This window comes from Terrapene carolina, unplaced genomic scaffold, assembly GCF_002925995.2.
Source record: "Terrapene carolina triunguis isolate 2854851 unplaced genomic scaffold, T_m_triunguis-2.0 Scaffold714, whole genome shotgun sequence".
NCBI lineage: Eukaryota > Metazoa > Chordata > Testudines > Emydidae > Terrapene > Terrapene triunguis.
The window spans coordinates 1-13,760 of NW_020665065.1; the positions used below are offsets into that span (position 1 = coordinate 1).

A 13,760-nucleotide genomic window follows, 5' to 3' on the forward strand; every position below is an offset into this window, starting at 1 on the left:
AGGTGCCGCCCCAAGCACGTGCTTGGGTGCCTGGAGCCGGCCCTGCCTGCCGCCTGGAGGGATACGGAGGCACAAGCACCGTTCGTCTGAGTTGCTTTTATTGTAACGTGTCTCGCACGATTAGTGCCTCTTCCCCGCCCGGCCCCGGCCCCTCGCCGCGGGCGGATCCCGCCCTTCACGCGCTCAGCACCAGCGGCTGCTGTTCCTCCGCCAGCTCCTCGTTGGCTGGGATCTCGTATATGACACACAGGGAGGAAAACAAACAGCCAATGAAAGACACGAGGCTGGCAAAATACATCACCCCGTTAGCGCTGCCCACCATGGAAGTGATGGGTCCCATCACGACAGAAACGAGAAGCTGAGCTAGGAAATACTGGCAGCTCAGGAGAGAGATATCCACGCCCATCCCCCTCTTGGTACCATCGATAGTCGATCCTGCGAACTGTTCAAAGGGAAAGAAAACCATCTGAGAAAGAGAGAGAGTAGTCTGGCAAACCAGAGCAAAACACGCAAATTGTTAACCGTAAAGTTTAGTAAAAAGCAAGTTTAGGTACCTACAAACTTAGGCGGCAGCTGAGTAGGAGGTTGTGAATCGCAATTGTGCCTAAATTGTGGTGGAATCTCCATCCTTAGAGGTTTTTAAGGCCCAGCTTGACAAAGCTCTGGCTGGGATGATTTAGTTGGTGTTGGTCCTGCCTTGAGCAGGGGGTTGGACTAGTTGACCTCCTGAGGTCTCTTGCAACCCTAATATTCTGTGATTCTAAAAAGGGGACTCAGGCACCTAAAAACAGGATTTAGATGCATATGTAATTTTTTTGATCCCACCCTCACTCTTGACTGCTTGTGGTATTTCTAGCTCATCCATTCCGTTGTGCTCAGTGTGGCTTTGGAAATTCAGTGTTGATAACTAATGAATGCATATTAGAAAAATAATCCAACTATACATACAAAATGATGGGATCTAAATTAGCTGTTACTGCTCCAGAGAGATCTTGAAGTCATCATGGATAGTTCTTTGAAAACATCTGCTCAATGTGCAGTGGCAGTCAAAAAATCTAACAGTATTAGGAACCGTTAGGAAAGGGCTAACTAATAAGACAGAAAATATCTTAATGCCACTATATAAATCCATGGTATGCCCACACCTTGAATACTGTATGCAGTTCTGGTTGCCCCATCCCCAAAAAGATGTATTATAACTGGAAAAAGTACTGAGAAGGGCAACCAAAATTATTAGGGGTATAGAACAGTTTTCATAAGAGGAGAGATTAAAAAAGTCTGGGACTGTTCAGCATAGAAAAGAGACAACTAAGGCGGGGATATGATAGAGGTCTATAAAATCATAAGTGGTGAGGAGAAAATGAATAAGGAAGTGTTATTTACCCCTTCACATAACACAAGAACCAGGGTTACCCAATGAAATTAATAGGCAGCAGGTTTAAAACAAACATAAGGAAGTACTTCACACAACTAATCAATAACCTGTGGAACTCAGTGCCAAGCAATGTTCTGAAGGCCAAAAGTATAACTGGGTTAAAAAAGTATTAGATAAGTTCATGGAGGATAGATCCATCAACGGTTGCTAGCCAAGATGGTCATGGATGCAACCCCATGCTCTGGGTGTCCCAAATTCTCTGACTGCCAGAAACTGGGACTGGACAACAGGGGATGGATCACTCAATGATTGCCCTGTTCTGTTCATTCCCTCTGCAGCATCTGGCATCGGCCACTGTCGGAAGACAGGACACAGGGCTAGATGGACCACTGGTCTGACCCAGTATGGCTGTTCTTATGTTCTTATGCTACCTGATCAGATTCTGCCAAACACCAGTAAAGGAGCATTAATAGTGTCCTGGCCAGCACAGACTGAGCTATGAAAAATAACTTAAAATAAATCTTCAGCTTCTCAGCAATATGCAGCAGAGGGAAAGGGAGAAGGAAAAAGAAGTAAGCAATAAAGAGGCTGGGAAGGGGAGAAGGGCAAAGGAAAATCAATAGAGATGAAGAAGATTCAGTTCCCTTTCTAGCCATGTCTGGCCACATAGTAGAAAGAGATTTTTAAAACAAGTTAATTCTAACTGATTGTATGTGCAGCAGAAAAAGAAAAGGAGTGAAAATTTCTAGTTTAACATGATCTGTCTTGGCAGAAGGTTGTCTTAGCTGTGGGTACTGTAGAAACTTCTGCACTTTATGATTTAAAAACATGTAGTAGTAGGAAACGTACCTTTTTACTCTGGTAGTAATCACACAACAGAGAATAAGGGAGTGTGCAGAGTGTTGAAAACAGAATACCATAAGTTATGCATAGAGATAAAATCACATAGATATTTCTGGAGAGTGTAGCCAGGCCTGTACCAAGTCCAAAAGCAAGGTATGCTATGAAATACAGGGTGCGAATACTGAAGTATTCTTCCAGTTTTTCTAGTGCGGCTGTAAAATAGAATTTAAGAGAATAAATTGCACAGAAATATATAAACAGATGCTGTTTATTTTTTTAACCTTCTGTTGTGATTACATCCCAGTTGCCCTGGTCTTTAACCTTCTCAAAGCATTAGAATTATTGGTTTATTTAATTATGGGAAATAACTTTCCACAAACAATAAAGGGAATTTGTGAGATATTATATTTCTTTTTCTTAATCTGATGTCAATTTTTATTTTTGCCAATTGTTTTGAAGTCTACTTTAATGCAAATACTTGTAAAGTTAGCATATGTGATACTGTATAAGGCTGGAGTGGTCAGCTCCTGGTACTGTCAGCTTTTCAAGTCACGCAGAATAAGACCTTTCACACAGAGCATGTTAAGAAGGTAATTATGAACTGAAGAATGGCCTGTCTATCTTTCCTTTACCCACATTAAGGCTTTTAAGGTGTATATCCCGATGTTTTCTGAACCCTGTCTATTATTAATCTGTGGTTTATGGATACAACTTTAACAGGACTATGAATGAAATGTAAGATCTTTAGTGGAGAAATGATTGATAAATAAGGGCCAGATTCCACCATCTTTCTTCATGCTGAGTAATGCCTTGCTTTGCAAGTAGTCCTGTTGAAATCAGTGGCACTTCTTGTGGGGTTAGGTGCTGTCACTCCTCAGTTTGAAAAAGGTTGGCAGAATTGGGCTTTAAGAGATTATTTGAGAGGAATTAGTATCATGAATAGCACTTAATTTGAAATGTGCTATGTTGGACTATTTCTACTTGTAATAAGTGATGTACAGATCAATTCTCGTATTTAATGGGACTGAGCATATAGGAAAGCTGTCCCAAAGTGTGCTTGGCTTTCCAAGCATGTGAGTAACCAAAAAGTATACATATTTCACATGGTAAGTAATTTATAGGGCTAGATTACCCTTACTCAATGTCACAGGGTGGGAAGGCCCCTTTAAGGGAGTATGGACACAGCACCACCTGTGCCTGGTTTTCCCCTGATGCATGGGACAGAAATGGTAGATGAAAACTAGACCATAGGAAGCATGTAAACAAGGTGAGATCACAGGCCTATGATCAGATGAATACAGATTGAAGTTCACCTGCTTTTTAAAAAGGGGGGGTTGCCTAGTCTTAGTTTAGGTGAGATTCAAGGTTAGGATATGATCTGGAGGGGAGTTCTCCCCATGGCCAGGTGGAAAGTCTGCGAGAGAACCCTAGAAAGAACAGGAAATGCTGGGAGATTTTCTGAGGGCTAGGAGGACAGTGGGAGCCTTGGGATGGGCAGATGGACTGATTTGTGAAACCCTGCTAGCTAGGGAAGGACTGATTGTGCTGTGGGTGGGCCAGTAAAAATGTTTGTTTGGGCTAAACAAAGCAAACCCCAAGAGGGGAAACATTAACTGAATCGCCTATTGTGCAATGGCTGAATAGCTCTGGGCACAGGAAAGGAAACTGTGACATAGTACTGTGTCAAGAGTGGTGAGAGAGCTGTGCCCTGTGACTCATATCAATTAGTAGTCTACACCAAATAGTCCCATTGATTTAAATGATATTACATGTGGTGTAACATACTACTGATTGTGAGAAAAGGATATCCAGCATATCCCATAGGAAATATGAAAGATCATTCACTAACAGTCTTAGGTAGGAAAGCATAATTACCTCCATTTTACAGAGGGGTTACTGAGACACACCAAGATTAAATGATGTGCCCAAAGATTACAGAGTAAATTAGCAGCAGAACCAGGATTGGAATATAGAGTTGCCTGTCTTCCAGTCCTGTGCAAAATCGCTAGATCACACTGCCTCCCAAGTAAGGACAGTATGAAAATTAATTGTCTTGGCTGATTCAAGCCTGCTGATCTGCCAGTATTGCCAAGTCTTGCAATAATGTAAAGCACTTTGCACATGTAAGACACCATATTAGTACTAGATATTATTAGCCAATCTTACCCTAAAAGTATGTGTTCTCATGGGTGAATTGAGAACATGTAATATGTGACTTTTAAACTCAAGACAAGAGGATAATAAACATGAGTGTATTAAAAGAAACCAGTCTATATTCCTGCTTGCTTGTATATCTGTGGTAATGCAGAAGTGGCAAATCTTTACAAATTTCTAATTCTCCTTTCGTAGTCATAGGGGTTTGGAACTGCACATTTTTTGAAGGACTGCCACTTCTAGAACAAAATAAGTTGTCATGTGGACAAAAAATGAATATATTTTAGGGGTACTGTATGTTTTCTTCTCAGTGTGTATGCATAACTTGTGCAGTGTTACTATTTGCCAAAAAACAGAATTCTACCCAGAAGAGGCTACCTGTTAGTGGTGAGTGAAGGAATTGCACTATGGTTGCCTGAGCTTGCAAAAGCATTACACTCAACCTGTTACCATTTCTATTTGTGTCTGTCTGTCTGTCTGTAGCACAATAACCTTTGAACGCTACAGCTATTCAATTTCAGGAAACATTCAAGGCATCAATGGCCAGAACACTATTGGTTTTGGGGAAAATCAGGAAGCTGAAAGGAGGGAAATAGGGGCCACATGAAGCCCTACCAGCTCTTTAGTACAGCCATAATTTTAAGCCCCCCAGCAATTGTTTTAGATCAAACAACTGATTGATGGTACCCATTAATGTCTTCCAGCATAACAGTAGTCCTAACTCATCTCTGTCTATCCTACCAATGCATAGAATTGTATAAATGTAGGGCTGGAAGGGACCACAAGAGGTCATCTAGTCCACCCCCCTGTCCTGAGGCAGAACCAAGCATACCTACACCATCTCTGAGAGGTGTTTGTCTAACGTGTCCTTAAAAACCTCTAATGATGGGAATTGCACACCTTCCTTAGCAACGTATTCCAGTACTTAACTATCCTTTGTAGTTAAAAAGGTTTTACTAATATCTACCCTAAATCTCCCTTGCTGCAGATTTAACTGATTCATTGCATTTCTTGCTCTACCTTCAATGGACATTGAGAACAATTGACCACCATCCTCTTTACATATTTGAAGACTATTATTAGGTTCCCCCTCAGTCTTACATAAGGTACTCCTGTTAATGCACCCCACAATTGTATTAGCCTATTTCACAACTGCACCACACAGTTGGCTTATATTAAACTTGTGACCTACTATAACTCCTAGTTCCTTTTCTGCAGCACTCCTGTCTAGACGGTTATTCCCAATTTTATATTTGTGCATTTGATATTTCTTTCCTAAGTGCAGTAGTTTGCACTTGTTTTACTGAATTTAATCTTGTTGATTTCAGACCAGTTCCCCAATTTGTCATGGTCATTTTGAATTTTAATCTTGTCCTCCAAATTGTTTGCAACTCCTCCCAGCTTGATGTCACCTTGATAAGTATACTCTCCACTTCATTATCCAAGTCATTAATGAAAATATTGACTAGTACTGGACCCAGGACAGACCTCTGTGGAACCCCACTATTAATGTCCTCCCAGTTTGGCAGGAAACCATTGATAACTATTCTGAGTACAGTTTTTCAATTACACACATTACAGTAATTTCATAGCCACATTTCCCCCTTTGCATGTGGGACTGTGTCCCTGTGCATATGGGCGGAAGGATGAATGCTCCCTGTGCATATGGGCAGAGGGATGAATTCTCCCTGTACATAGGGTGTGTGGGTGTGTGAATGCAGGGCACACAGAATCCTTAGCAGCCGCAGGGGAGTTACAGGAAGTCTCTGCAATAGAGGCAGGTGGGATGGTAGCATACAGGGAGCTTATGTGGGAAAATTGAGGGAGGCAAGGAACCCTTGGTGCGTGCAAAATGCTCAGCTTACACAAGCTATGAAGTGTGCAACTCCCCCATACCTCAGTTCACCTACCTCACAAGAGACTTGTGAAGCTATGGATTACTTTATGAACAGTGCTATACAATGGCAACTTTTTTATTGTGACTAGACTGTTGGGTGTCTGTGCTGTCAATGCTAACAAGTATTAACTAACAGAGATAGTATATAGACAGACAAGAACTGCTAATTAAAAAAAAAAAAGATTTTAGGGCAGAAAAACCTTCAAGTAGCACACTAATCTGCAATATAAATGCCAAGCCCAAAACAACATTCTATACTGCAGAAGCAGCTTTTCAGAGGCAATTTGTTCTTCTCTCAGCAGTATGGGAGAAAGCTCTGCTTAGTACCTGAATAGAATGCAGCACTGAATGCATAGATACACATTCCCCAACAGCCCATGGTGACCCCAGCATTGTATTTTTGATATTCATCAGAGTTGTGAGGGGCTTTAGGATTGCCTTGAAACACCACTTCTCCCATGAAGTCTGTGTAGAACAGCAACATTCCCTCAAACGAAAGCCAACCTAGAAGAAGCCAGAAGCAATATTTATTTATTTAAATTTGAATGGCATCTTTAAGCTCCCACTCCAAGCTCTGGATGCTCTTCCATATTTTAGAAGTCCCAGCAGTAAACAAACTGTGTAACATTCTATAATACACTCCACAGGTTGCCCTTATCATGGGAGTTACCTGAGACACTGTCTCTCTCTCTATACTATACTGTAATCTGCATCAAAGGTCAGTCAGCATTTTAAAGGTTAAAACCTACCCCTTGAACACCACCTGGAATCACCAAAGGCAGACTGCACTGGTCAGAGCACTGATCAGAGCAAGAGAAACTACAAATGGGTTACAGAATTCTGAACTAGCTTCAGTTTCTGAATGGATTCAAGATGTAGCTTTCACAGAGCACATCACAGTGGTCTAGTCTTGCGATGACAAAGACATCCATTAGTGTAGCAAGGTCTGAGAGAGATGGCTGCACTGATCTTTCCAAAATCAGATGGGAAAAGTGCTTTTAGTTATGGCGACTACCTGGGACTCCATCAGCATCCTCTGGTTCAATAAAATTCCATAGCAGCGAATGCATGTTGCAAATGGTGGCTGTACTCCCTCACTCAAGGATGCTGATGCAACAGTTAATCTGGTTCCTTCTGCCAACTTATTAATATTAACTCAGTCTTCTCTAGACTGAGCCTGACCCATCAAGCCTTCGACAGTCACTTGGCCACTGCATTAATAGATGGAAGGTGATGGAGGTGTAGAGCTGATTGCCATCAGAATACTGAAAACACCACAGCCCATGTCTCTTACAACCTTTCTTAGGGAGCCTCATGTACACATGGAACAGGAGTAGAAAAAGAATTGAACCCTGTGTTGACTCACATGAGAGTGTCCCTGGCACAAATAAAAGAAAATATCACCCATCATTATCCTTACAGCATGTCTAAATGAACACACACTGTGTGGTAAGCTGAGGTATAAATCTACAGAGCTCCAGCATACTGCACATTAACAGTCTGTGCGCAGGGTCCACATGAAGAGTTCCCTAGGGAACGGACAGGTAGTGGATGGCACACTGAAGCTCTGAAGATTAACACGCCAGTTTACTGCGCAGTGAGTTTCATCTAGAAATGCCCTTAGAGGCCTCTTAGCAGATAAACACTCATTCAATAAGAAGTCCAGTACCAGAGGACAATGTCAAAGGAGGCTGATTTGTAAAATAATTTTTAATGATAGAATTTTCAATTTATAAATTCTGCTCCTAGTTCAGTTTCTTGTGTGTCCCAGTACATATACTCAACCTAATCAGAGGTAGGTTTCCTTAGTGCCGATATAAACAAGGAATTATTTTCTTGCTAAAAATAAATATGTATCCTTCATTTCTGGCAGAAAATAATCTAGTTATAGAAGAAACAGAAGAGACTTTCTGGAGTTTGGAATACTATCAGTCACCTCTGTGGAGAAAATTAAGACCCAGTTAGTCAGTAGTCCTAAGCAAGAGACAACCACAATAGATCAAACACTTTAAAATATTCATCTAAACTGATTCTTAAACCATTTTCTTCTGAAGGAAAATATGATTACTTTCATGGTGAAAACAACATGACACTGTGCAAGTTTACCTAGGAAGTGGTTGATGCAGAGGTTACGCAGAGTCTTGGGCATGTGGCAGATGGTTGAACAAAGAAGTTTCATGGAAAGTGATTGCTCAGACATCTCACCTGATCCATTCAACTCACTCTCATACTTCACACCATTCAGCAAAATATTAGCAACCTGCACCATAAGAACTCCAAATCAGAAAACAACATAAAAACAAAGCTGTGTTATATTACATTTCTTTGAGGTCACTGAGAGTGTTGCCATAAAAAGTAAACATTGAGAATAAAGATGAGTCTAGATTCAGTGGGGATGCAAGCAATGGAGTAAATAAGTTAATCATAAAATGCAAAGTAGTGTTCTGTGCACTGTTCTGGCTTTCAGTGGATTTGAAACAAGTATCTTTCACTCTTCTGGATTTCTTTGGGAACCAAATTTAGTACTGGCATAAGTGGACATGAATCCAATTGAAGTGAATAGGAGCTGTACTCATAACAGGGCTGCATTTGGCCGCAGGAATATTAGGGGTGGTGCAGACAAAAGGACCTCCTTTAATTTACACACTTATGTTAGTTGCTTTTCCTACTATTCCATACACACATGGGGTGAAATCCTGGCCCCACTGAAGTCAGGGAAGCTAGGATTTTACTCATAGTGGTAAATTACACTCATTTTGCACAGCTACTGAATGTCTAGTTGGTGCATGTTAAAGTACTTCCTATTCCCTCCTGCATCTTTTAAGACCAACTTACACCTAGCATGTAATTTACACCACCATTTATTTCACTCCTGAATTTTGCCAAAAGATTTACATGGGTGTTGTACCTGCTAATATCAGGCTATCTTTGGCTGAGGTTGGCTCATGTTTACAAAGGGCTGCCGAATGCGTTCCCTATACAAAATGAGCTCATTCACAAGCCTGAAAACAGAAATATGATGGCAAAAAATATCTATGTTAAACATGTTTCAAAACACAAAATGTATAACTGGGTCAAAAGACAGCAAAATAAACATACATAACGGGACAGTTGCCTCATTTCTGCTCCCGTTATGTACCAGCATAGAGGTCCCTGGCCTCCTGCAGATTCCCAGGAAACCACTAGGTTTGGGGCCAGCCTTTTCCCAGGAGCTGGAAAATCTCACTTTCCCTGATGAGAACATAGGTAGTAATCTTCATGAGGGGATGCTCACAGCAAAACGCACCCCCACCCACCATTACTTTGGTTATCATTTCATGGGCTGTGAAACAATTGTGGCTAACATTATTAACCTCAGAAATGCTGATGCAGATAATTTGCCTCTGCACCTTGTGTTATATTGTCTGAGGGGTGGGAAAAGGCCCACATTATTCCCTGGCAGAAAGTCCAAATCATAAATAATTTCCTGCAATCTCTTACTAATTTTTGTTCCCAAAATCCTCTCCCTCTTATTGATAGACTCATATTATGAGTTCATATATTGTATTCCCATCATAGCTTTCATAAACAAGCTGTTACAAAGAGCCCTTAATCACAAGTGTGCATAGACAAACAAAAAAAGTCAGTCATTATGATAAAAGTATATATTTAGGCATTTTAAAATAAAAGGTAAAACTATCTAAAGAGACTAAATGAATGTTCAAATTACATGGTCATGACATTGTTTCTGGAGATATTTTCTCCCCTTACCTGTTGGCTGAAGGTTACGTTTCTTCTCTTGCTACTTTCTGGACAATATCCTGTGACAACATCTGGAATGGCCAAGGTCTGAGGCCTTTTCAGAATCCCTATTGATCGTGGCTTTATTGCATCCAGTGAACCCACCCTTAGTGCATCTCCATCTGGCCCTGGATTTACAGAATTCTCCCCTTGGTCCAGGATTCCATTTTCTTGACAGTAAAAGCCTTCTGGCACCCTGGGAAAGCTGACACTGATTGCCTGTCTGGGCAAGCTAGCTGGGATTGCTAAATAGCCATCATACCCTCCTGTGAAGCAGTCTATGAGTACGCTGTCAATATTTGAGGTCCCAAATGATGATGCAAATTCATTAATTCCTGTCAAGGAGTTGTCTCTGCTGTTAAAACTGCCATATTTAGGTGTGAGTGGGCTGAGAGGGGAAATTGGACTTGTAAAACTGAGATTTTCATTTACACCTTCCTCAAACAAAAGAGGTGGAGAAGGAGGAAGAGGAAGACTTGGACTCTTCATCACTTTTTTCTTCTTGCTAAAAGACTGCAGTGGTCTTTCTGGAATGCTAATTAGAGTCAAGACAGTAGTGATAGTCAATATTATTGCTGTGAAGACATAGATGACACGGAGCTGCCCTCCCACAGCTCTTCCAAAACTGATTTTATCCCAATTTATTCCTCCAACAACATAACCAAAGCCACCTCCAAGACCTGGTGGGGAAAATAGATTAAGATTACCTTCCCCAGCCAATCCCTAAAGAAAAAAGGCAATGAAACACAGCAACATTTGAATCATGAGTTCTGAGCTACATTCCCAATTCCTAGTTAATCACTTTAAAGATTTATCTCTCTTAAATACAATACTAAACAATACAATAGCCTACACCAACAGCACATTAATGATGACACAGAGAGGGGAAGGGGTGTCATAACTATAAAGGGAAGAGCAACGGCCCTCCTGTGTTCAATACTATAAAATCCCTCCTGGCCAGAGACTCCAAAAATCCTTTTACTTGTAAAGGGTTAAGAAGCTCAGGTAACCTGGCTGACACCTGACCCAAAGGACCAATAAGGGGACAAGATACTTTCAAATCTTGGTGGGGGGAAGGCTTTTGTTTGGGCTCTTTGTTTTGGTGGGAGTTCGCTCTTGGGACTAAGAGGGATCAGACATCAATCCAGGCTCTCCAAATCTTTCTGAACAAGTCTCTCATATTTCAAACTTGTAAGTACAGCCAGGCAAGGCGTGTTAGTTTTATCTTTGTTTTCTCAACTTGTAAATGTACCTTTTGCTAGGGTGTTTACCTCTGTTTGCTGTAACTTTGAACCTAAGGCTAGAGGGGGGGTCCTCTGGGCTCTTTAAGTTAGATTACCCTGTAAAGTTATTTTCCATCCTGATTTTACAGAGATGATTTTTACCTTTTTCTTTAATTAAAAGCCTTCTTTTTAAGAACCTGATTGATTTTTCCTTGTTTTTAGATCCAAGGGGGTTGGATCTTGATCCACCAGGAGTTGGTGGGAGAAAGGAGGGGGGATGGTTAATTTCTCCTTGTTTTAAGATCCAAGGGTCTGTATTCACCAGGGAATTGGTGAAGAGTCTCTCAAGGCTACCCAGGGAAGGGAATTAGCACATTGGGAGTGGTGGCAGCGGACCAGATCTAAGCTGGTAGTTAAGCTTAGAAGTTTTCATGCAGGCCCCCACATCTGTACCCTAAAGTTCAGAGTGGGGAAGGAGCCTTGACAAGGGGGTTGATGCTGCACAAGTAACTGATATAAAGAACTTGAAGCCAGCTCTAGTCCCAGATTTGCCAGCTCATTTTAGGACAAGTCACTTAACCTTTGTATGTGTCAGAGTCCCCACCTGTAAAATGACAACAGTGATGCTTACCTGCCTTATGGAATAGCTCTAGGATTAAAGTGCATTTCTCCTCTGAAAAGTGGAGAAGTTAAAATTGATCCTTCATCTCAATAGGAAGCTTTTCCCTGTGTGTATTCAGAGTCAGATTAGCTCAATTTACTGAATAATGAGCTGGCTACACATTTGAAGTGGCAACACTGTTTAAAACAAACATTATATAAAATATATAAATTATACAAGCGCCATTCATGTGGTGACAGCCTTAGGCCAATGTCCTTTCTTTCATCGCACACATATATAGGGCAATGCAGAAGAATGTTTTATAAATCTGTTGAAAGAGGAAAACTAGACTGCAGAGTTCGACAGCTAACAATGAAAATAAGGGTCTGCTGGTTTAGGGCACCCAGCAGGATTTGCCTCCTCCAATAAAGCCAATAAAAATGGTATGTTTGCCTGAGTATTCTCATCTCCTCTCTCTGTGAATATTATTGCTACCACATCTGTTTGAGGGGGGGTCTCATGAAGAGCTGCTCAAGAATTTAGTTTATTTCTATTTTTACATTTGTTGTGAAACTCTGACAATAAAACCCAAACTGATAAAGGGCAAAATATCACAAACTTACTATAATTTATACACTGTTTATTTTTTAAATTACTGAAGTTACCTATTGAGTTATGCTTATAGTAGAGGAAAAGAGACAGTTCCCCAACCCAAAGCTGTATGTATCTTTACAGTTCAAAGACCTATGGTATATACCAGGGGTCGGCAACCTTTCAGAAGTGGTATGCCAAGTCTTCATTTATTCACTCTAATTTAAGGTTTCACGTGCCAGTAACTTTTAGAAGGTGTCTTTCCATAAGTCTATAATATATAACTAAACTATTGTTGTATGTAAAGTAAATAAGCTTTTTAAAATATTTAAGAAGCTTCATTTAAAATTAAATTAAAATGCAGAGCCACCCGGACGGGTGGCCAGGACCCAGGCAGTGTGAGTGCCACTGAAAATCAGCTCACGTGCCATAGGTTGCCTACCCCTGGTATATACACACATTTGTGCCATGCTATTCTATATTTAATCTTGTCTGCTCATAGCTAAATGGCTATATACCATGCAAGAATAAATAAAAGAGCATACCTGCTAACAAAGCATGGATGTTAAGCCCCCTGTCTTGATCCACTGGGCTACACACATCCATCATGTAGGCATGACTGGGATTGTCTGCCGAATCTGCACTAAAGTCCATTAGGACAACCCCACAGATCGTGAGAATGATCCCCCATTTATGGTTATTCACAGTGTCAGCCAAGGCGCTGCCAATGTCCCTTCCATTCAGCATAAGTGAGAGCCCCAATAATGCTCCTAGGAACAAGGAATTAAATTAGATCAACCGGGAGGAAAAAATTATGAAGGCCCATCCTTCCTTGCTCTCCAACTGTTATTCTACACTAAACTCAGTACAGCAGGTAGCATCATTCACAGTCAGATCACCACAGACCGGGAGTTCTGTGTGGTTTATGGAAAGATTTTGGATCTCTGTTCCCGACAATGTCCAAACTAACTGAATTATTTGCTCTTCTTAGATCCAACCTCAAAATTTAATGAGCACTTTCCATAGTTTGTTTGTTTGTAGCATTTCCTTTCTGCTGACAGCCCTTCACATAGGCCTAGATCTCTCCAGATCTTTGAGCAGACAGGATGCTTCCATGCATATACATCTCTAGTTGCCCACACAAGAGGCAGTGGGAGAGTGCCCTCTGTCAACACTACAAGCTAGGGGTGTAGTTCCCAGGTAACATACATATACTCACACTAGCTCTCATCAAGCTATTGCAATTATAAATCATAATGTAGCCACAATAGCACAGGCAGTGACAGCATGGCTTAG

The 13,760-nt window shown here is 41.1% G+C and overlaps 1 protein-coding gene across 3 annotated transcripts; it reads right to left on the bottom strand.

The window, feature by feature from the left end:
* Positions 1-31: 31 nt before the first annotated feature.
* On the bottom strand, positions 32-13,720 carry SLC45A1 (solute carrier family 45 member 1). 3 transcript variants are annotated; one of them, XM_026660033.2, is made up of 6 exons: positions 13,010-13,720; positions 10,020-10,729; positions 8,376-8,529; positions 6,597-6,773; positions 2,225-2,430; positions 32-442 (listed from the first exon to the last, which is right to left on the bottom strand). In XM_026660033.2, the coding sequence occupies exons 1-6, from the start codon at positions 13,209-13,211 to the stop codon at positions 176-178; spliced, it is 1,716 nt and encodes a 571-aa protein (XP_026515818.1). In that variant the 5' UTR covers positions 13,212-13,720; the 3' UTR covers positions 32-175. The 3 variants fall into 3 exon arrangements, with proteins under 3 accessions (XP_026515818.1, XP_026515819.1, XP_029769419.1); XM_026660034.2 differs by having other exon boundaries at positions 10,020-10,584; positions 13,010-13,097; XM_029913559.1 differs by lacking the exon at positions 2,225-2,430 and having other exon boundaries at positions 205-442.
* Positions 13,721-13,760: the final 40 nt, after the last annotated feature.

What these genes read in the sequence shown, in the direction of transcription:
- SLC45A1 (XM_026660033.2), bottom strand. Translation starts at nt 13,211, where the DNA reads ATGCTGAATGGAAGGGACATTGGCAGCGCCTTGGCTGACACTGTGAAT. An exon ending in ACGTAACCTTCAGCCAACAG is followed by an intron (nt 8,530 to 10,019) that starts GTAAGGGGAGAA and finishes CTTATGGTGCAG; the next exon opens with GTTGCTAATATTTTGCTGAA. An exon ending in CTGCATCAACCACTTCCTAG is followed by an intron (nt 6,774 to 8,375) that starts GTAAACTTGCAC and finishes GGCTTCTTCTAG; the next exon opens with GTTGGCTTTCGTTTGAGGGA.